This window comes from Erythrolamprus reginae, chromosome Z (genome assembly GCF_031021105.1).
Source record: "Erythrolamprus reginae isolate rEryReg1 chromosome Z, rEryReg1.hap1, whole genome shotgun sequence".
Classification (NCBI taxonomy): Eukaryota; Metazoa; Chordata; class Lepidosauria; order Squamata; family Dipsadidae; genus Erythrolamprus; species Erythrolamprus reginae.
The window spans coordinates 147,879,262-147,903,025 of record NC_091963.1 but is presented as its reverse complement, the minus strand read 5'-3'; the positions used below and the strand labels follow the sequence as shown (position 1 = coordinate 147,903,025).

The 23,764-nt window shown below is 46.2% G+C and overlaps 2 protein-coding genes across 2 annotated transcripts in view; both read right to left on the bottom strand.

Annotated features, from left to right (window-relative positions):
- Positions 1-473, bottom strand: part of CPNE6 (copine 6) — a 38,912-nt gene extending 38,439 nt beyond the window's left edge. The window contains exon 1 of the mRNA XM_070729128.1: positions 257-473. The gene's annotated coding sequence lies outside the window, so the exon portion shown is untranslated. The remainder of the gene's footprint in view (positions 1-256) is intronic.
- Positions 474-10,653: 10,180 nt separating this feature from the next.
- CARMIL3 (capping protein regulator and myosin 1 linker 3) overlaps positions 10,654-23,764 on the bottom strand; it is a gene marked incomplete at its 5' end in the record, with an annotated part of 97,482 nt that continues 84,371 nt past the window's right edge. Inside the window, 8 exons of the mRNA XM_070728722.1 lie at positions 10,654-11,273; positions 11,384-11,512; positions 16,044-16,184; positions 17,282-17,471; positions 18,492-18,649; positions 21,425-21,514; positions 23,006-23,078; positions 23,545-23,679. Coding sequence (XP_070584823.1) covers positions 11,248-11,273; positions 11,384-11,512; positions 16,044-16,184; positions 17,282-17,471; positions 18,492-18,649; positions 21,425-21,514; positions 23,006-23,078; positions 23,545-23,679 — 942 coding nt within the window. The remainder of the gene's footprint in view (positions 11,274-11,383; positions 11,513-16,043; positions 16,185-17,281; positions 17,472-18,491; positions 18,650-21,424; positions 21,515-23,005; positions 23,079-23,544; positions 23,680-23,764) is intronic.

Genomic DNA, 23,764 nt, shown 5'->3' with positions numbered 1-23,764 from the left:
AGCGGCCAAACTCGGAAAAGCGGCGTTTTCAGGGCTGGGGGTGGGTGTTTGAGAACCAAGAAATAGCCCGTCCTCGGGGTGACCCCCACCCCAGTCCCCGCGAGGAAACCTCCCCAACTCGGGGACCACAAAGCCCATCTGCCCCGGCCCCTGTGCGTGGACAACCATCTCCCTCCCAGCCCCTTTAAGGATACAGCGGGCGGGAGAGCATCCTTCCAGCCAGGCCCGCAAGGTGTGGTACCCAAGAGGGACTTACCTGGGACTCAGAACGGAGGGGTCGGGGATGATGGGCTTTGGAAAAGCCTTCCCAGCCTTGGCTCCTGTTGGTCTTGGGGTTCGGGGTCCGCGGCCTGTTGGGGGAAGAGACAACAGCCCCCTCCCCGCCCCGAAATCCCGACCGCTGGGTGGGCAACTCAGGCGTCCCGCGCGTTTCTCCTCTTCCTCCTCCTCGCAAGGATGCTCTGAGTAGCGGTCGGGTCTTCTCTCTTCTCATTCTGCACCCCACCCCTCCCCTCCGCCCCCCTCCCCTCCGGCCCCCCGCCCCCAATCCGAGGCTCCGCCCCCTCGCCAGACTCCGCAGTGCACGAGGGAGGAGGGAGGGAGGAAGAGAGGGAGGAGGGAGGGAGGAGGGAGGGAAGAGTCTCTCCCCCTTCCTCCCCAATCCCGTGATGAGCCCCCCCCCCCAAAGAAAGGGAAGGAGGCTTTCTGCACGGGAGGTGGCTGAGGGGGAAGGATGGGGGTCTGCTTTGCCCTTCAAGCTTTCTTTCTTTCCTTCTTTCTTTCTCTCTTCCTTCCCTCCCTTATCCCTCTTCTGTTCCTCTTTCTTCGCTCTTGTTTTGTTCCTTTATTTCATTCCTTCCTTTCTTCCCTTCTTCCTTCCCCTTCCTTCCTCCCCTTCTTCCTTCCTCCTCTATTTCTTTATTTCCTCCTTCTTTCCTTCCCTTCTTCCTTCCCCTTCCTTCCTCCCTCCCCTTCTTCCTTCCTCCTCTATTTCTTTATTTCCTCCTTTCTTTCCTTTCCTTTTCCTTCCCTTCCTCCCTTCTTCTATCCCTTTTTTCCTACTTTTCCTCCTTCCCCTTCCTTTCTTCCTTCCTCTACTGTTCCTTTGTTTCCTACTTTTCTTCCTTCCCTTCTTTTTTCCTCTTCTGTTCCTTTATTCCTCCCTCCCCTCCTCTTCTCAGTGCCCCACTACTCCCAGGATGAAAAAATTAACTGCACCCACTGTCTTGGCTTTCAGATTTCCCTGATATTTGGAGCCAGCATTGGAATCACACTAGAGAAATATTAAAAAGTTTTTTTAAAATGGTGTGTCCGTGTGCACACAATCACATACACACAAAAACAAAAATTCAAAAAGAGCTTTTAAATTGAACTTTGCAGAAAATTGACTTTGTTTTTTTTTTAAATCCATTTTTAAAGTGTTTTTCAACCCACTGCAACTTTAAGAGGGGCTGACTTCAACTCCCAAAATTCTGGGAGTTGGAAGTCTGCAGGTTTAAATTTCCTGAAATGTTTTGGTGTTTTTAAAAGTCTACATGGAGATAATTCAATTGTGTTCAGCCTCAATACGATTGTGCTGAGAGCAATGTAGATCCTGTATATTAATTTAGGGATTGATTTCCTTAAGGTGAGTGTGTCTTATATTCCAAATGTAGCTTTTTCGAAGCTTTTTCCCCCCAGCCCTAATGAACTTCCTGGCTTGCAGGATTTTTTCATTGTTACTCCCTTCAAAGAAGTTTTGTTTCCAGTCCTAAATGTTTGCAGGCTTCGCTTTCATCTCGCTACTTCCTCCTAAAAAGGTTTTTTCAGCCCTAACAAGCTGCCTAACGACCTTTCTGGCTTGCAGGTTTTTTCATTGCTACTCCCTCCAAAAAAGGGTTTTTTTTTTCAGCCCTAACCAGGGGATAAAATAATACGCTGAAGCTGACCAGACTAAGGATGCTGAATACTTCCTTCATGGCATCGGACCAGAATATCTCCGGGACCGCCTTCTGCCGCATGAATCCCAGAGACCGATATCCCACAGAGTGGGCCTTCTCCGGGTCCCGTCGACTAAACAATGTCATCTGGCGGGTCCCAGGGGAAGAACCTTCTCTGTGGCGGCCCCAACTCTCTGGAACCAGCTCCCCCCAGAGATTAGAACTGCCCCCACCCTCCTTGCCTTCCGTAAACTCCTTAAAACTCACCTCTGTTGTCAGGCATGGGGGAATTGAGGCATTCCCCCTCCCTCCCCCGGGCCTATATAATTTATGTATGGTGTGACTGTGTGTATGTCTGGTTTAATAATGGGGTTTTTAAATGATTTTTTAAATTTATTAGATTTGTTATGAATTGTCTTATTGTATGCTGTGAGCCGCCCCGAGTCTGCGGAGAGGGGTGGCATACAAATCTAGTAAGTAAGTAAGTAAGTAAGTAAGTAAGTAAGTAAGTAAGTAAGTAAGTAAGTAAATAAATAAATAAATGCCGCCCCTCTCCGAGTCTGCGGAGAGGGGCGGCATACAAATCCAATAAATAATAATAATAATAAATAAATAAATAATTGGTACCGAATTTTTTGGACTATAAGTGGCACCTTTTTCCTCCCTAAAAGAGGCTGAAAATTCAAGTGCATCTTATACTCTGAAAGTAGCTTTAAAAAAAAAATCTTTTCTCCCCAACCCTAACTAGGTACTAACAATCTTCCCAGCTCTTACCTTGCAAGCTCTTTCATTGTTACTCTTTGCGAAAAATGTTTTCTAAGCCTTAAGTCTTTGCAGGCTTTTTTTCATTGCTCTACTTGCTCTGGATGTTTCTTTCCAGCCCTAAACAGGCGCTAATGATTTTCCCAGCTCTTCCTGGCTTGCAAGCTCTTTCATTGTTACTCTCTCCAAATAAGGTTTTTTAAAAGCCCTAACCAGGGGATAAAATAATGTGCTGAAACTGACCACACTAAGTATGCTAGCCAGATGAATATCTTATAAGCAGATTCTTTCCCTATTTTCCTCCCAAAAAACTAAGGTTTGTCTAATATTCTGAAAAATACAGTAATACCCGTCTCATTTTTGGGGAAACACGGTAAGAAGAATTGGTAAATTAGCAGGAGGAATTGCAACATTTCAGACATTCTAGTTGAATTTGGGCTCATAAGACAGAGTGGCTGTGGGTGTGGGTTTTGCCTCCCAAGAACAATCCCATCTGTCCGTCCATCACCCTGGGGGGGGGGGAATTATTGACCCCCTCAGAGAGGGTCCGCAACTTGGGCATCCTCCTCGATCCACAGCTCACATTAGAAAAACATCTCTCAGCTGTGGCGAGGGGGGCGTTTGCCCAGGTTCGCCTGGTGCACCAGTTGCGGCCCTATCTGGACTGGGACTCATTGCTCACAGTCACTCATGCCCTCATGACCTCGAGGTTCGACTACTGTAATGCTCTCTACATGGGGCTACCTCTGAAAAGTGTTCGGAAACCTCAGATCGTGCAGAATGCAGCTGCGAGAGCAGTCATGGGCTTACCTAGGTATGCCCATGTTTCACCATCACTCCGCAGTCTGCATTGGCTGCCGATCAGTTTCCGGTCACAATTCAAAGTGTTGGTTATGACCTTTAAAGCCCTTCATGGCATTGGACCAGAATATCTCCGAGACCGCCTCCTGCCGCACGAATCCCAGCGACCGATTAGGTCCCACAGAGTGGGCCTTCTCCGGGTCCCGTCAACTAAACAATGTCGGTTGGCGGGCCCCAGGGGAAGAGCCTTCTCTGTGGCGGCACCGGCCCTCTGGAACCAACTCCCCCCGGAGATTAGAACTGCCCCTACTCTTCCTGCCTTCCGTAAACTCCTTAAAACCCACCTTTGCCGTCAGGCATGGGGGAACTGAAACATCTTCCCCTGGGCATGTTTAATTTATATATGGTATGCTTGTGTGTATGTCTGTTAGTATATGGGGTCTTTTTTAAATCTTTAATATTTTAAATTGTCAGATTATTTATGATTTGTTTCCACGTGTTGTGAGTCGCCCCGAGTCTTCGGAGAGGGGCGGCATACAAATCTAAGTAATAAATAAATAAATAAATAAATAAATATTGTGTGTGCGTGGTTTTTTTTAATGCTTCTTCTGGGACCAGCCAGATATTTAAATATTCCACCGTATTTTGCAGGTCAGCCCGGCTCAATTAATCTCTCTTAATCCTGTTTATCCAAATTGTCCCATTCATTCAAAGGGCAGCAAGCATCCTTTTTTGCATCCTCCCAAATCCCCAGAGCCCAAGATCCTGGGATTCCCACAAAATGAGAGACCGAATTCTTGTGGGAATTTTCTACCAGGGAAAAAAAAATGCACGCACAGCAGGTGAGAACGGCTGAGAGCCACAGCATTATTCCCCCCTTAGTTATTTTTATTTTGGGAGAAGTAGGTTTTGCTCATTCCTCATTTAATGACCGACCCTGGGAATGGCATAGGTGGTCCCCGACTCATGGCCACGAGGGAGCCCAAAATTGATGTTGCTAAGTGGGACATAGTGTTAAATGAGCTTTGACTCAGTTTACGACCTTTCTTGCCTCGGTTGTTAAGTGAATCCCTGCGATGGATTCAGGGAGTAACGCGGTTGTTAAGTAAATCTGGGATTCCCTATGGACTTTGCTGGCCAGAAGGTTGCAAGACAGGATGACATGACCCTGGGACACTCCGTCATAAATTCATTATCAGGAAAGACTTCATGAACTCCATTTATATAGTCTGGGAGGACAGAAGGGAAAGGGGGGACAGGATCGAAACATTTAAATATGTTAAAGGGCTAAATAAGGTCCAGGAGGGAAATAAGGTCCAGGAGGGAAGTGTTTTTAATAGGAAAGTGAACACAAGAACAAGGGGGCACAATCTGAAGTTAGTTGGGGGAAAGATCAGAAGCAATGTGAGAAAATATTATACTAAAAGAGTAGTAGATGCTTGGAACAAACTTCCAGCAGACGTGGTTAGTAAATCCACAGTCACTGAATTGAAACATGCCTGGGATAAACATATATCCATCCTAAGATAAAATACAGGAAATAGTATAATAAGGGCAGACTAGATGGACCGTGAGGTCTTTTTCTGCCGTCAGTCTTCTGTGTTCCAATCTTCTATGTAAATATGAGCCAGTTGTCACGTCAGCACCCCAAATAGCATCTGAGAAATAAATCAGATGCCAGTCCAATCCAGCATCTGAATTTTGATTGTGTGGCCATGAGAATGCTACAACGGTCTTAAGAGTAAACAATGGCTGTAAGTCACATTTTTCATGGCTGTTGTACAGTAGCTTCAAACAGTCACTAAATGAACTGTTGTAAGTCAAGGATTACCTGTATTTCTATCCTATTGAAGGATCGTATTCATAACTTATCAGGGATCCTGGAAATCCTATTACTAACCTCCTCAGGGATCTGGGAATCATGTTCCTAACCTCCTGAAGGATCTGGGAACCATACCCCTAACCTAAGGAGGGATCTATGGTAGGAATCTTATCCCTGAGGGGTCTGGAAATCATATTACTAACCTACTGAGGGATCTGGGAATGTTACCCCTAACCTAAGTAGGGATCTAGGAATCTTATCCCTGAGGGGTCTGGAAATCATATTACTAACCTACTGAGGGATCTGGGAATCCTATTCCTAATCTCTTTAGGCATCTAACCTAAGCAGGGATCTGTGAATCGTATCCCTAACACAGTGATTTTCAACCTTTTTTGAGCCGCGGCACATTTTTTACATTTACAAAACCATGGGGCACATTGAGGGGGGGGGTGTTTAAAAAAAGTTTGGATAAAAAATTATCTCTTCCTTTCGCTCTATTTCTCCCTCCCTCTTTCTCTCCCTCCCTCTTTTTTCCCTCTCTCTCTCCATCCCTCTTTCTTTCTCTCTTCCTTCTTTCCTCTTTTTTGCTCTATTTCTCTCTCCCTCCCTACCTCCCTCTATGTCTTTCTCTCTCCCACCTTCCCTCCCTCTCTTTCTCTCTCTCTCTCTTGCTTTCTTTCTTGCTCTCTCTAGCTCTCTCTTGCTTTCTTTCTCTCTTATTATCTTTCTCTCTCTCTTGTTTTCTCTCTCTCTTATTATCTTTCTCTCTCTTGCTTTCTTTCTCTGTCTTTCTTTCTCTCATTTTCTTTCTCTCTCTCTTGCTTTCTCTCTCTTTCTCTTTCTTTCTTTCTCTCTTGTTTTCTTTCTCTCTCTGAGCTTCGTGGCACACCTGACCATGTCTCGCGGCACACCAGTGTGCCACGGCACACTGGTTGAAAAACACTGCCCTAACATACTGAGGGATCTGGGAATCAGGTTCCTAACCTATTGAAGGATCTGGGAATCTTATCCCTGAGGGATCTGGAAATCATGTTCCTAATCTCCTGAGGGATCTGGGAATTGTGCTCCTAACCCATTGAAGGATCCGAGAAACGGATTCCTAACCCACTGAGAGAATCTGGGGACCGTATTCCTAACCTACCAGGGAATCCATTGGATCCCCACACCATCCGGAGCCGTAAGCCAGAGCTGCAGAGGGAAAAACCTGGGTTTGTTTTCATGAAGACACGCTTGGCGTTTTGCCCCCCCCCCTCCTCAGGGCGTCCCTGGCGGGGGGGCTGGCGGGGGCGGTAGGACAGCTGCCTCTACGCAGGCCGGCACCCCACTGGCATGCGCCACACGGGGCCTGGCCCGCCATTTCACGCCGAGCAGCTGCCGCGGCTTTTTTGAAAAAGGGTGGATCATCTCCCGTGGCTCAAATTATGGCCTTGCTAGCCGATCTTTTATGCGGCAAGGAAGCCCCCCCCCGGCTTTGCCATCAGCAGGAGTGGAGAGGAGGAATCGAATGCAGGGCCAGGAGGGTGTGTGTGTGTGTGTGACATTTGGCAGTGGCTGCTGGGTTTGGGGGTGGGTGTCTTCCACTTCTTTATCCAGCTCCGTTTCTGGATTGGGGGGGGGGGGAGGGAAGAACCTTCCAGAAAGTTTTCCTCTCGGCAGCTGTTTTCAACGACGGAGCTCCGTCAGGTTTTCAGTCAGGAGAGGCTGTTTCTGAGCATATGCAGAAAGCTCTTCCTTCCCCGGTGAGGAACTGCAGCTCTCCCTCAGGACGGCTCAGGATCGCGAACTATTCGGATTTTTTCCCCCTCAGATGCAACTGACACGTTCCGAGCCATGAATAAATACAGGCTTACACACAGCTCATTCAGGGACCGCTCAGAGTTACAACGGCCCTGAAGAAAAGTGGCTTGGGGGCGTTGTTTCACTCTTCTCGACCATCGCAGGCAGCACCCCCGTTGGTCATGTGACCAAAATTCAAATGCTGAGCAAACTACTCATTTATGAAGGAGTGTGTGTGTGTGTGTGTGTGTGAGAGAGATAGAGGGAGAGGGAGGGAGGGAGAGAGAGATTGGGATTGTCTTTTTGTGACCTTCAGACAAGCAAAGTCAATGGGGAAGCCAGATTCATTTAACAGCTGTGTTCCTCACTTAACAAACACAGTGATTCACTTAACAACCATGGCCCTAACTTAAAGACTGCGGACATTCACTGAAGAACTGTGGCAAGAAAGGTTGAAGGAAGGAAGTAGGGAGAGAGGGAGGGGAGGGAGGGGGGGGAGAGGGAGGGGGGGAGAGGGAGGAAGAAAGGAGGTAAGGAAGGGAGTGAGAGAGAGGGAAGAAGAAGAGGGAGGGGAGAACAAAGGAAAGGGAAGAAAATGAGACTGAGGGAGGCAAGAAGAAAGGAAGGAAAAAGAAGGAAATTAAATTGCTGGAAAGCAGAGATTTTTAGGGAGAAGAAAACAAGAATGGGAAAAGTCAGAATAAATCCTTAGCTTGATATTCTCAGCCAGATCTTTGCACTGCTGCCATCTGCTGGCTGATTAGGAATATCACAGGTCGGTTTATTCATCTCTCCCTTCCTTCCCTTCCTTCCCTTCCTTCTCTCATTTCTCTGTCTCCTTCTCTCTCTCTCTCTCTCACCCACACACCCACACACATTTTAAAAAATCTTTTTTCCTTGATGAAGTGTCCATCATCTGAAAGCTTCCTTCTCAATCCAGATGGGGGAAAAATATTTTCCAAGATATTTGATGTGGATGTTAACACAGTGGAAAGTTCTTAAGTGATTTTTTGCCCATTATTTATTTATTATTTATTTATTTATTGGATTTCTATGCCGCCCCTCTCCAAAGACTCGGGGTGGCTTACAACATATAAAAACCCCCAGTAAGTCACAATGAAAATCAATCCAATTAAATTAAAAATTGCATAACCATTTAAAATTCCTAGCTATATTAAAATCAATCGCACCCATTCGTACAATAACCATACAATCATTTGTTGGCCAGGGGCTAAGATTTAATCGGCCCAAGCCTGGTGACATAAATGAGTCTTCAGACTCTTATGAAAGGCGAGGAGGGTGGAGGCAGTATATTTCTCTGGGGGAAGCTGATTCCAGAGGGCTGGGGCCCCCACAGAGAAGGCTCTTCCCCTAGGCCTCACCAACCGGCATTGCCTGGAGAAGGCCAACTTTGTGGGACCTAAACGGTTACTGGGACTCACGCAGCTGGAGGCAGTCCCAGAGGTAATCTGGTCCGATGCCATGTAAGGCTTTATAGGTCATAACCAACACTTTGAATTGTGTCCGGAAACCGATCAGCAGCCAATGCTGACCGCGGAGTGCTGAAGAAACATGGACATACCTTGGCAGGCCGACAGCTTGCGCGGCTGCGTTCTGCACAATTTGTAGTTTCCGAACGCTCTTCAAAAGTAGCCCCATGTAGAGTGCACTGCAGTAGTCGAACCTCGAGGTGATGAGGGCATGAGTGACTGTGAGCAGTGAGTCCCGCAGATAGGGCCGCAACTGGTGCACCAGGCAAATCCGAGAAAATGCCCCCCTTGCCACAACCGACAGATGATGTTCCAAGTCAGCTGTGGATCGAGGAGAACACCCAAGTTGCGGACCATCTCTGAGGGGGTCAAAAGCTTCCCCCCCCACCACCAGGGCGATGGATGGACAGATGGAAGCATCCTTGGGAGGCAGAACCCACAGCCACTCCGTCTTGTCGGGGTTGAGCGTGAGCCTGTTAACACCCATCCAGCCACAACAGTCTCTAGACACCGGCACATCACTTCCACTGCTTCACTGAGTGGATACAGGGTGGAGATGTATAGCTCAGTATCATCAGCATACTGATCACAACTCATCCCATGTCCTTGGATGATCTCATCCAACAGTTTTGTGTGTATATTAAACAGCAGGGGGAGAGGACTGACCTAGGAGTCGACCTCTGACCCCCCCACTAACACCGACTGTAACCGGTCAGAGAGGTAGGAGGAGAACCACTGTAGAACGGTGCCTCCCACTCCCAGCCCCACAAGCCAGCGCAGAAGGATACCATGGTCGATGGTATCGAAAGCCACTGACAAGTCAAGGAGCACCAGGATATAAGATAAACCCCTATCCTGGGCCCGCCAGAGATCATCCATCAGTGCAACCAAAGCAGTTTCTGTGCTGTAGCTGGGCATGAATCTTGACTGTTGAGGGCCCCGAAAATCGGCTTCATCCAAGGACCGCTGGAGCTGGAGTGACAGCACCTTCTCAACAACTTTCCCCATAAAGGGAAGAATGGAGACTGGATGATAGTTATTAAAAACAGCTGGGTCCAGGGAAGGCTTCTTGAGGAGGGAGCACACGAGTGCGTCCTTGTAGGCAGCCGGGAAGGACCCCCCCCCCAATGAAGCATTAGTAATCTCCAGGACCCAGCTCTGTGTCACCTCCCTGCTGGCCAAGACCAGCCAGGAGAGACACAGGTCCAGTAAACAGGTGGCGGAACTCACCTATTTGTACAGTTATTGAATACATTATATGATCTTTCTTGTCAGAGGTCCTTCCTTCTTTTCTTCTCTCCCTCCATTTTCTTCCCTTTTCCTTCTTTCCCTCCTTTCTTCATTTCCTCCCCCTCTCCTCCTCTTCCTTCCCTCAGTTTGCCCCTTTCTTTTCCTTCCCTCCTTCCATTTTCTTACCTTTCTTTTCCTTTCCCTTCCTTCCTTTCCTTCCCTCTCATTTTCTTCCTTCCCTATCTCTCTCCTCCCTTCTCTCCTTCCTTCCTTCCCTCCTTCCTTCCTTCCCTATCTCCCTCCTCCATTCTTTCCTTCCTTTCTCTCTTTCCTATCTCTCCTTCCTTCCTTCCTTCCCTCCTTCCTTCCTTTCTCTCTTTCCTATCTCTCCTTCCTTCCTTCCCTCCTTCCTTCCTTCCCTATCTCCCTCCTCCATTCTTTCCTTCCTTCTCCCTCCCTCCTTCCTTTCTTCTGGCCATAGTTATTAAGTGAATCATCACAACACTTAGGATGTTAGGAACAGGTTGCTAAGTGAATCTGGCTTCCCTCAGGTGGTCGCAAAAGTGGGGACACAAGACCCTGGAACACTGAAACAGTCATAAATACCAGTCAGTTGCCAACTGGTTAAATTTTGGTCATGCGTCCGTAGGGATTTTACAATGGTCGTGAAGTGTGAAAAACGGTCATGTCGCATTTTCCCCCAGGAAAGTTGTAACTTGGAAGGCAACGGTCATAAGTCAAGGACAATCTGTATCATTCTACAACCTCCAAGCTAGGCGAGCATCGCCCCAGAAATGTGACGGCGGGAGGCAGAATTTTCCCTAGCAGAAAAACAGCCCAAGAATTCGAGATCTTTTTCTATTAAACGTCCATATATAATTTATTCCGGTTCTCTTTTTTATTTTATACAGGCTGAAAATAAACGGTGGAGGGAACAAGGGTGGCGGGCGGTGGGGTGAGGACAGGTTTGAAATCAGGGACCACCAGGGTGGGAGGGCAGTGGCGGGAGACACAGGATGGGGAGGAGAAGGAGATCGGGATTCAGAGGAGAGAGGGAGAAATTTGGGGAATGGGCTAGACAAGTGGAAAAGGAGAATTATTTCGTGGGTTTGTGTTTTTCGCAATCGCCCTGGTTAAAAACAAATTCGGGGTGGTTGGGTGGGACGAGAATCTCTCTTTCCCCCAAGGAATGAGAGGGGTGGGCTTTTTGACCAAAAGTCAGAGAAGAAAGAGGCACAAATGGAAGGAAAGAACGAATGAAAGAATCCCACTTTGGGAGCCGGGAGACCTCTTGTTTTTTTTTGGGGGGGGGGGGGCTTGGATCAGATCCTCCCCATGGTTCACCCCTCCCCCTCTCGGTCTTCCCGTCAGACGGTGGGAAGTTTTCAGAAATTCATCTCGATATCTTCCCCCCCCCCAAGAAGAGGGGTGGGTGGGTATTTCGTCATCATTCTGCCCCAGTTCTGCGATCTCCTACGGAAAAGACAAAAAATAAATGATCAAAGGAGAGAAATATCAGAGAAATTCCCCACCGCCATCCCAGGGAGGGTCATTTTTCTCTCCCCGAAGGTCATTATACCTACCCCCATGCCGGTCTGCTGGAAAGAGATGATGAAGAGGAGGAGGAGGAAGAGCGGGGCGAGATTTCCAGCCAGGCGGGTCGAGTAGAGGGGGAGGAGGAGGTGGGTCAGGCAGGGGAAGGTCACTGGTACCTGGGTGGAAAATTGAGGTGGGGGGGGGAAGGGGGAAGAGAGATGGAGTTAGCCAGAAAAGGGAAGGGGGCAAAACTGGGTTCGAAGGGAGGGTCACGACACCAAACGCTCGCCTCTTCAGTCGCTGTGGGATTCTCCGCGTGAGCCACCAGCTTCCCTGGCGAGCCTCGTCTTTCCGACTTTCCCGGGGAATAAGTTATACAAAGTTTTTACGAAGTTTCGCAAAAGTTTCGCAGAGATTCACGAATATTTGCAACGCGCAAAGGCATGCAGGCAGTCCTCAAGATAACAACCGCCACAAAGCTCCAAATTTCTATTGCAAAGCGAATTATTTATTTATTTATTTATTATTATTATTTATTATTTATTGGATTTGTATGCCGCCCTTCTCCGCAGACTCGGGGCGGCTAACAACAATGATAAAAAACAACATGTAACAATCCAATTTAATAAAACAACTAAAAGCCCTTATTATAAAAACCAAACATACACACAAACATACCATGCATAACTTGTAATGGCCTAGGGGAAGGAATATCCTAACTCCCCCATGCCTGGCGACAAAGGTGGGTCTTGAGTAATTTGTGAAAGACAAGGAGGGTGGGGGCCGTTCTAATCTCTGGGGGAAGCTGGTTCCAGAGTAGGCTCTTCCCTTGGGGCCCGCCAAACGACATTGTTTGGTCGACGGGACCCGGAGAAGGCCAACTCTGTGGGACCTTATCGGCCGCTGGGATTCGTGCGGTAGCAAGCGGTTCCAGAGGTACTCTGGCCCAATGCCATGTAGGGCTTTAAAGGCCATTACCAACACTTTGAATTGTGACCAGAAACTGATCGACAGCCAGTGCAGGCCACGGAGTGTTGCAGAAACGTGGGCGAATCTAGGAAGCCCCACGATGGCTCTCGTGGCCGCATTTTGCACGATCTGAAGTTTCCGAACACTTTTCAAAGGTAGCCCCATGTAGAGAGCTTTTCAATCAATGGCCTTTCTCAGCTCGGTTGTTAAGTGAATTGCTGCGGTTGTTATGTTAGCAACCTCGTTTAGCGAATCGAGCTTCCCCACTGACTTTGCTTAATGGACAGTCTCAAAGAGGGGATAGTGTTACACACACACACCTCCCAAACATGGCAACTGTCATAAATACATGCCAGTGGCTGAGCGTTTGAATTTTGATTATGTGACCACGGGGTATGATTCAACAGTCATTAAGTTTGAACCGAGGTCATCAATCCCTTTTTTTCAGGGCTGTTTTTGTGACCTTGAACAGTCACTAAAAGGATGGTTGTACAAGGAGGACTACCTGAACAAGGAACAGCATGCACTGAGGGGTTTTCCTTCACCAGCAAACCCGTACCAACCGTTCCAGTTCAACTCAGGTTTTTTCCTGCAAAAATCTTTTTGTTGGTTGCTAAAGATGACACCTACACGTGAAAGTTCAATTACAAGCTGCCCAGAGTCCTTTGGGAGTGGGTGGCATACAAATTTAATTAATAAATGAATTAATAAATAAATTTAACTGCTTTATTGCTGAACCCCCATGTGCAGGAATCTTCCCCAGCTACTTACTTACTTACTTGCTTACTTACTTACTTACTTACTTACTTACTTACTTACTTACTTTTATTGATTGATTGATTGATTGATTGATTGATTGATTGGATTTGTATGCCGACCCTCTCCGTAGACTCGGGGCGGCTAACAACAGTGATAAAAAACAGCATGCAACAATCCAATCCAATACTAAAATAACTAAAAAACCCTTATTATAAAACCAAACATACATACAAACATACCATGCGTAAATTGTAAAGGCCTAGGGGGAAATAATATCTCAGTACCCCCATGCCTGACAGCAGAGGTGGGTTTTAAGAAGCTTATGAAAGGCAAGGAGGGTGGGGGCAATTCTAATCTCTGGGGGGAGTTGGTTCCAAAGAGTCGGGGCCGCCACAGAGAAGGCTCTTCCCCTGGGTCCCGCCAAATGACATTGTTTAGTTGACGGGACCCGGAGAAGGCCAACTCTGTGGGACCTAACTGGTCGCTGGGATTCGTGCGGCAGAAGGCGGTCCCTGAGATATTCTGGTCTGATGCCACGAAGGGCTTTATAGGTCATAACCAACACTTTGAATTGTGACCGGAAACTGATCGGCAACCAATGCAGACTGCGGAGTGTTGGAGTAACATGGGCATATTTGGGGAAGCCCATGACTTGCTGAGAGGCTGGTGATGGTTCCCGGGGGGGGGGGGTGCAAGCCCCCCCAGACCAGCAACTGGTGCCTTCTTTTTTCCTGCCTCTCCAAGGCAGATCTGATCAGGTTCCAGTTGGATCCAGGTTGCCAAACAGCTGGTATTCGGGACTTCCCATGGAGCGTGGGAAAGTCCATACTACTGCAATGTTGGCCACATCCCTTCACACCCATGAATCTTCCCAACTAACCACAAAATGAATTTAGTTCATTTGCAGCTACATAGAGATACTAGGCCAGTGAAGGCAAAGCTTTTCAGTACCAAGTGCCCAAACTGGAACACACGTGCATGCGTGTGCGCACTGGACCACCGGAAACCCGGTGAGAGGTGGGGTGGCGCAGCAAGTAGAGTGCTATACTGCAGGCCACTGAAGCTGACTGTAGATCAGTAGGTCAGCGGTTCAAATCTCATTTCCGGCTCAAGGTTGACTCAGCCTTCCATCCGTCCGAAGTGGGTAAAATGAGGACCCGGATTGTGGGGGCCATAGGCTGGCTCTGTTAAAAAGTGCTATTGCTAACATGTTGTAAGCCACCCTGAGTCTAAGGAGAAGGACGGCATAAAAATCGAATGAATGAATGAATGAATGAATGAATGAATGAATGAATGAATGAATAAATAAATAAATAAATAAAACCCCGAAGACCAGCTGTCTGGTATACGTACATGCTCCAGCTAGCTGATCTTCGGGTTTCCAACACGTATGCCAGCCAGCTGGTTTTCACGCGCACTGGAGCACCAGAAACCCAAAGACCAGCATGCCTGGGGTTTTGGCCATTTTTGGCCTGTTTGGGGCATTTTCAAGCCAGTTTCAAGCTGTTTTTCGAGCCGAAAACAGCCTGAAAATGGGGGAATTTGAGGGGGAATTTTTAATCATTTTCAGACTGTTTTCCAGCACTCCGGTGGCTACGAAAACCAGTGGCCTATGAGCATATGTGCACCTATGCCAGAAACCAAAAGAGCAGCTGGTGATGGTACCACCAGTGGGTTCTAAACAGTGAAGGCCTGCCATCTTCGGCACTACCGGTGCACCCTCTGAGGCCCGTCGACCTGAGATTTGGCTTCTGTGCATGCGCAGCAAGAGAAATCCCACGCGAGGATGCACATGTGAGCGAGATTTTCGCTGATATTTTTGTTCCCGCATATGCGCAGAAGCAAAAAGTTGGCGAAAATTGCCGAAATCTCACTTCCGTGTGAGATTTGGCTTACTGTGCATGTGCAGAAGCCAAATCTCGTGCGTCTGTGCGCGCACGTCAGCTGTGCACACATCCTGAAAATTGCTACCGGAACATAGCACCTTGCTATTCCGGTAGTAGGCCATCAGTGGCTCTAAAAGTGTACGAGTCTACGGAGAGGCATACAAATCTAATAAATTATTATTATTATTATTATTATTATTATTATTATTATTATTATTATTATTATTATTATTACTACTACTACTATTACTACTACTATTATTATTATTATTATTATTATTATTATTATTATTATTATTATTACTACTACTACTATTACTACTACTATTATTATTATTATTATTATTATTATTATTATTATTATTATTATTATTATTTGTGCTGTCCCCAGAGACAGAGATAGTTGGACTGTATTTAAGTATGTCTCTTTAAGATATTGTATAAGGGGAAATGTAATGAAATTGCACTCTGGATAATATAGTTCTACATGTGACCCCATTTGTGTATTCCTATTGGCTCTGACTCGGGATGAGGGGTAATTGAAGAGAACATTCCAGAGGGATGGTCCACCTAGAGCCGGGGTCAATTCAACCTCTTTTTACCTGCACAATGGGAAAGATTATACTGCAGAAGAATCGCATCATAACTGTGAGTTATTGTGAGAATTCGTGTAATAAAATGATCTGTGATATTTCATTGTGCTGAGTTATCTGATTGGGAAAAGTTGAGCTTGTACCAGAACATTATTATTATTATTATTATTATTATTATTATTATTATTATTATTATTATTATTATTAAACCACTTTACTACCAGTTCATGTACATGCTTGCGTCACTTCTTTGCATGCGCAGAAGCTTCCAGAGTGGGTGGGCAGAGTCTCCTGCCACTGGCGCTACCAGTTCTTAGAACAGTGCTGAACCGGGAGCAACTCACATCTGCCCACAGAGGGGACTGATTCCTCTTTTGACTCTGCCCCCAGTTTTCCGTCACTTCTTCCCTATAGCTTCACTCCTCCTTTCTCCAAAGGTTCCCCTCACCACCCTGCACCTTCTGGATTGCACGAGCGTGGCAATGCCAGCCCTGCCTTACCTCCAGATCCCGGGTTCCGTCCCCGATCGGACTCCAACTTGTCGCAGGACTGTGCCCGCCGTGTTCTCTTTGGTTTGAGAGGCGCCATCTTCCGTCCCACCTCAGGTTCCCCTGGAATGGAAAGGGGAGCATCAGAGAGTCCTGAGCCCCAGAGAGAACTTGTTTGTTAAAGTGACACCCTCTGGGATGTTGCAAGAAAAGAAAAATCCAAGGGCCACTAGAGGGCAGCAGAGCATTCATAATTTTTCCTTAGTGGCTCTTTGCTGCCTCCTGCTGGAAAGCTTTAAATAAGTGCCTAATAAATAATATGTGTGGTCCTCGACTTACAACAGTTCGTTTTAGTGACCATTCAAAGTTACAATGGCCATGAAAAATGTGACATTACCATTTTTCACAGTTATTATCTTTGCAGCCTCGCGACCCTGTGATAAAATTAAGTTGCTTGGCAACTGGCACATATTTATGACAGCCTGCAGTGTTCCGGAGTTATGAGATCCTCTTATGCGACTTTCTCACAAGCAACGTCAATGGGGGAAGCCCGATTCACTTAACAAAAGTGTCACTAATCTAACAAGCACAATGACTCGCTTAACAACTGTGGCGGGAAAGGTTGTAAAAATGGGGCAAAGTTCACTTAACAATGGTCTCACTTAGCGATGGAAATTTCACAGTCGAGGACTAACTGGGGCACAGAGAAAAATGCTACTACAGTGTTTCCTCGATTTTCGCGGGGGATATGTTCTGACACCGCCCGCGAAAGTCGAATTTCCGCAAGTAGAGATGCGGAAGTAAATACAACATTTTGGCTATGGACAGTATCACAAGCCATCACTTAACACTTTAAACCCCTAAATTACCCTTTCCCCCTCCCTTAACAGCCATTTACTCACCATTATTACTGGTACTCGCCATTGAATAAGACACTTAGTGATCCTGATATTTATAAACATAATTATTTATTAACAATAATTAATTTTTTGTTATTTATTTGCAAAAATTATTAGTTTGGCGATGACGTATGATGTCATCGGGTGGAAAAAACCGTGGTATAGAAAAAAACCCGCGAAGTATTTTTTAATTAATATTTTTTTAAAAACCGTGGTATAGGCTATCCGCGAAGTTTGAACCCGTGAAAATCGAGGGAACACTGTGTTCCAATTTCCGCTTTTTGGAAATCTTCTATCGATCAGTCCAGGATCTGAGCCATATAAATCGAGACTTTGTTGGCGTTTATTTACCCTCGTCTTCCTGCTCCTTGGGTCTACGCCGGGGTTGAGCAATGGGAGGAAAGGTGCAGGAATCTTCTAGAACGGCTCCGCTGCCTTCTTCGTTGCTGCGGCTTCTCTCTGGTTGGCTGGGGGTCTTCCGGCCCCTGGGGAGGGCGACCGGCTTGGGAGGACGTGGCATGGAAGAGAGATCCCTGAATTGCTGAGAAGTGGAAGTGGAAGATATGGACATAGGAAAGGACAAAAAAAAAAAAAATCTCTCAGCCGTTCAGCAAAAAAACTTCCGGCTGCTACTGGACTACAATTCCCAGCAAACCCAGCCAGCATGGAATGCTGGGAATGGTAGTTTTAAATCTCCAGTTTTAAGACTCCGCCTGCTACCGCACGAATCCCAGTGACCGATAAGGTCCCACAGAGTTGGCCTTCCCCGGGTCCCGTCGACTAAACAATGTCATTTGGCGGGCCCCAGGGGAAGAGCTTTCTCTGTGGCGGCCCCGGCCCTCTGGAACCAACTCACCCCGGAGATTAGAATTGCCCCCACCCTCCCTGTCTTTCGTAAACTACTCAAGACTCATTTATACAGCCAGGCATGGGGGAGTTGAGATATTCCTTCCCCCTAGGCCATTACAAGTTATGCATGGTATGTTTGTGTGTATGTTTGGTTTTATAATAAGGGTTTTTAGTTGTTTTATTATTGGATTGTCACATGCTGTTTTTATCGTTGTTGTTAGCCGCCCTGAGTCTACGGAGAGGGGCGGCATAAAAATCCAATAAATTATTATTGTTGTTGTTGTTGTTGTTGTTGTTGTTATTATTACAGTATTATTATTATTATTATTATTATTATTATTATTATTATTATTATTATTATTATTATTATTATTGGGTTGCTAGCTGGTATGGGCCACACTGCATACTGGTAGTGAAAATGGAACTGCCTGCAGAGCCCCACGTTAGTGGCGTTTGCGCGCATGCACCCCAGTGAGATTTTCCTTCTGCGCATGTGCAGAAGCCAAATCTCGCTCCGGTGCGCTTGCCGGCCTGCCGGTCATACAGAGCTGTATGCGCAGCTCCATTTTCGCTACCGGAACGCCGTCCCTCCCCCAATCCAGGTAGGAACTTAATAATGGATGGATCTTCCAGTCTCAATTGCGGCCCTTCATCCCCCCACCACAAATTCCCAGCCCCCAAATAATTCTTTTCTTGAATTTAAAAAAAATACCTGTTGTTTTGCACCAGCTGGTGCCATCAATCGTTCCTTCTCGGAATTTGATGTGCCCCGCATCACATCCCTCTCATCAGCCCCCATGTGTTTTTCTTCAAGGGGATGCTCTCTCAGGGGGTCTTTGCCCCCACATTCCCGGGTGGTGCTTTCTTCAGCTGCAGATTTGGGAGGAGAAGAACAAAGAAATCAGATAAGTTTATTTATTTTATTTTATTTTATTTATTTATTTATTGGATTTATATGCTCCCCCTCTCCCTAGACTCGGGGCGGCTAACAACAGTAATAAAAACAGCATATAAAAATCCAATACTAAAACAGTTAAAACCCTTATTATAAAACCAAACATATATACAGACATACCATGCATAAAATTGTAAAGGCCTAGGGGGAAAGAGTATCTCAGTTCCCCCATGCCTGGCGGCAGAGGTGGGTTTTAAGAAGCTTACGAAAGGCAAGGAGGGTGGGGGCAATTCTATGTTTCTATGTTTCTATGTTTTTTTTAAATTATTATTATTATTATTATTATTATTATTATTATTATTATTATCTGAATTTTGATCATCTGACCTTGGGGATCCTACAAAGGTTGTAACTGTGAAAAACGGTCCTTTTCCTGAGGGCTGTTGTAACTTTGAATGGTCACTGTTCGAATAGAACTTCTGTAAGTCGAGGAGTACCTGCAAAGTAGGTACTTAAGTAGGTACTTGGGCTGTGCCATTCCTTTGAAAGGAAGAAACCATCATTGATGGATTATTAAAGCAGCCGCATCATTTACCAGGCTCCAAAGATAATTTTTTCCCTATAAGCTAGGGGTCGGCAACCTTACAAAACTCAAAGACCCACAAAGGACCTAACTGGAAGTCCCCCCTATTCAATTCTGGAGCTGGTCAGAAGTCCGGTTCCCCTCTCACCATAGAGCAGTGGTGGCAAACCTATGGCACCGGTGCCACAGGTGGCATGCAGAGCCTTATCTGCCGGCACGTGAGCCATTATTATTATTATTATTATTATTATTATTATTATTATTATTATTATTTATTATTCATTAGATTTGTATGCCGCCCCTCTCTGAAGACTCGGGACGGCTCGCAACAAGTAATACATGAGATACAAATCCAATATTAAAAACAATTTTAAAAACCTTCATACAATCCAAACAAACCATACATAAAATGGAATAGCTGGGGGAATATCAGTTTCCCCAGGCCTGGCAACATAGGTGGGTTTTTAGGAGTTTACGAAAGGCAAGGAGGGTCCTAATCTCCGGGGGAGTTGATTCCAGAGGGTGGGGGCTGCCACAGAGAAGGGTCCCATCAGACAACATTGTTTTGTCGACGGACCCGGAGAAGGCCAACTCTGTGGGACCTTATCGGACACTGGGATTCGTGCGGCAGAAGGCGGTCCTGGAGGTAGTCTAGTCCGATGCCATGTAGGGCTTTATAGGTCATAACCAACACTTTGAATTGTGACCGGAAACTGATCGGCAGCCAATGAAGGCCGCAGAGTGTTGATGAGACATGGGCAAATCTGGGAAAGCCCATGATTGCTCTCGCGGATGCATTCTGCACGATCTGAAGTTTCCGAACACTTTTCAAAGGTAGTCCCATGTAGAGAGCGTAGCAGTAGTCGAACCTCGTTGCTCTAGCTCAGCTCCAGCACGCATATGCGCACCGGCTAACTGATTTTCAGCTTATGCAGAGGCTCTGGGAGGGCATTTTCGGCTTCCAGGGGGCCTCTGGGACAATGGGGAGGAGCATTTTTGCCCTCCCCAGGCTCCAGGGTGAAAAACGGGGTGAAAAATGGGCCTACTGGGCCCACCAGAGGTTGCAAAAGAGGCTTTCTGGCATACAGAAGGCCTCTGGGAGGGCAGGGGAGGCAATTTTCACCCTCCCCAGGCATTGAATTATGAGTGTGGGCACTCGCGCAGGCATGTTAGTGTGTGCACATAGGCTTTCGGCACCATAGGGAAAAAAGGTTCGCCAATCCTGCCATAGAGTCTCCCTCGTAGAGCAACATCCTTTTTCCTCTACCTGACCTAACCAAAAGCCCTATCAAATGTGGTGTTTTAAATTTTTCCTCTTTTTTTTGCTACTATTTTGTATGAGATGTTAAATTTGTTAAAATTTAGAATTATTGCATTATTATTATTATTATTATTATTATTATTATTATTATTATTAAGAAGGAAATGGGAAAGGTTTGATGTTTTCTAATTATTCGGTTTATAATTAAAGTAAATATATGGCATACAAGAAAAAGGATGTTTGAAACTAAGAAATGATTATATGAACTAATAATTGTTATTTATTTGTTGACAAATTCTTCTTAATTGAGCTATTATTGTTATTTCTATATAAGTATAGATATTTATATTTGTATAATTTATATATATATATATATATGTGTGTGTGTGTGTGTGTGTGTGTGTGTGTGTGTATAACTTCGCTGATACGATTATCCGTAAATTACAATAAGATAAGCTGCAAAGAGGCAGCAGGGGTAGAGAGGTGGGACGGAAATACATGTTGTATTGTCCTACAACAAACAATCTATAATTGTATGCACAAACTAAGAATACAACGATCTGTTTATGTGTGTTTTTAAATATGTATACTGTATAATCCAATAAAAATGTATTATTAAAAAAAAAAGTTAATTGGTTGAATTTAACATGGGCTTGGAGTAAAAAAAAAATTAAAAAATTTGAATTAGTAAATATATATCACCAAGAGGAAGATGAAAAAAGTTTGAAATTTGTTTGTTCTTATTTGTTTTTAGTTTTTATGAATAGATAGGTTATGTAAGAGTGTTTAGTCTTTAGAAAAATGTACAGAGAGGAAGGGGGCACTACGACTTAGCCATTTTAAAGACACCGACACCGACTTCAAACGTTGGCTGAAACTTGTGCAGTTCCAGGAATGTCTACCCACCGATATCCCAGCTGGCTTCTGCCCGCCGAATGGTGGCAAAGCTGGGCTTGGCACTCTGCAGGGGAGGGGTAGGCCTCCATCCTCTTTGCCCTGTGTGGATTTAACAACAAGAAGAAAAACAAAAATCAAATAATATCACACACTGTCCAAGGTATCGGGAGACTGGGAGTTCTAGTCCTGTCTTAGGCATGAAAGCCGTCTGGGTGATACTGAGCCAATGAGCAGGAGACTGGGAGTTCTAGTCCTCTTTTATGCATAAAAGTCCACTGGGTGACAGTGAGCTCTACCCTGTGCCCCCCAAAATAAGGCATTCCCTGACAATAAGTCCAAACAGACTTTTGAGTGAATGGCAGGAAGGCCAAGGGCTTATTTCAGGGTTCAAAAAAAATATAAGACAGGGTCTTATTTTCAGGGAAACACGGAAGTTCTACCTTATGCATGAAGCAAACTGGGTGATTTGAGGCCAAATATCAAGAGACAGTAAGTTTTAATCTAGTTCAGCCTTAGGCATAAAAGCTCATTGTGTGACTTAGGGCCAATCACCAGGTGACACTGAGTTCTAGTCCTGCCTTAACTGGACTGGACGATTTGGGGCCCATCATGAGGAGATGGTGAGTTCCAGTCCAGTTTTATCTTAGGCATAAAGCCCACTGGGTGACTGTAGGCCAATCACCAGGTGACAGTGAGTTCTAGTCCCGCCTTAGCCATGAAAGTCAGTTGGGTGATGGTAGGCCAATCATGAGAGACAGTAAGCTCTAGTCCCGCTTTAACCATGAAAATCAGCTGGGTGACTGTAGGCCAATCACCAGGCGACAGTGAGTTCTAGTCCTGCCTTAGCCATGAAAGTCAGTTGGGTGATTGTAGGCCAATCATGAGAGACAGTGAATTCTAATCCCGCCTTAGCCATGAAAGTCAGTTGGGTGATTGTAGGCCAATCACCAGGCGTCAGTGAGTTCTAGTCCCGCCTTAGCCATGAAAGTCAGTTGGGTGATTGTAGGCCAATCACCAGGCGTCAGTGAGTTCTAGTGTCGCCTTAGCCATGAAAGTCAGTTGGGTGATTGTAGGCCAATCACCAGGCGTCAGTGAGTTCTAGTCCCGCCTTAGCCATGAAAGTCAGTTGGATGACAGTAGGCCAATCATGAGAGACAGTGAATTCTAATCCCGCCTTAGCCATGAAAGTCAGTTGGGTGATTGTAGGTCAATCACCAGGCGTCAGTGAGTTCTAGTCCCGCCTTAGCCATGAAAGTCAGTTGGGTGATTGTAGGCCAATCACCAGGCGTCAGTGAGTTCTAGTCCCCGCCTTAGCCATGAATGTCAGCTGGGTGACTTTGGTGCAGTCCCTCTCTCTAAGGCCAACCTACCTTGCAGGGTGGTGGTTGTGGGGAAAACAGGCACATAAAGTCAAAAAGGCAAGAAAAATAAATAGAACATTATTTTTTTTAATATTCTTTGACATTCCCAATTTTCAGCCGCAGCCCCCGTGCTTCGAAAGAGCATCCTCGGGCCGCGCGATGCCCCCAGGCTCATATTCGTAAAGGGAGAGGGGGAAAGGAGCGGAAAAGATTGGATAATTCTGCCTACCCATGTCATCTGAAGACCGCCTTCTTTGCTGCTGCTCCCGCAAACTCCCCGTCCTTTGCTCCATTTCCACACTCTACCCAAGGGGAAAAAAATGCTGATTGAGGCAGGTGCCACAGACAAGAATAACCAAACGATGGAAAGGACCTTGAAGATCATCTAGTCCAGTGATGGCGAACCTTTTTTCCCCCTCGGGTACCGAAAGAGCGTGCGCGCGTGCTATTGCCCATGTGCAAGTGCCCACACCCATAATTCAATGCCTGCAGAGGGTGAAAACAGCTGGATGAAAACAGAGGGTGAAAACAATGGCTGGAAACGGCCTGTTTCCCAACTTCTGGTGGGCCCAGTAGGCTCGTGTTTCGCCCTCCCCAGGCTCCAAAAGCTTCCCTGGAGCTGGGGAAGAGTAAAAATGCTCTCTGGAAGCCAAAAATGCCCTGGCTAGCACACACATGCACTTGATGCTGAGCTAGAGCAATGACTTGTGCCATAGGTTCCCCATCACTGTTCTAGTCCAACCCTCTGTTCCCGTGATGGACTGTTACCTCCAGTTTAGCATCCAAACTCCAACCTTTAGCCCGTTCCATTCCCGGCAGCGCTACTCCTTGGACACGTGACGGCTGTAGCAGCTCGGTCTTCCAGGGGTCCGTCGGTGCCCTCTCTGAATCTGGGGTGCAAATCTTGTTTTGGGAGGAAAGGAAATTGCCCTTAGTGTATAATTCATCAGAATAGAGCTGGAATGGACCTTGGAAGTCAAACAGGGGG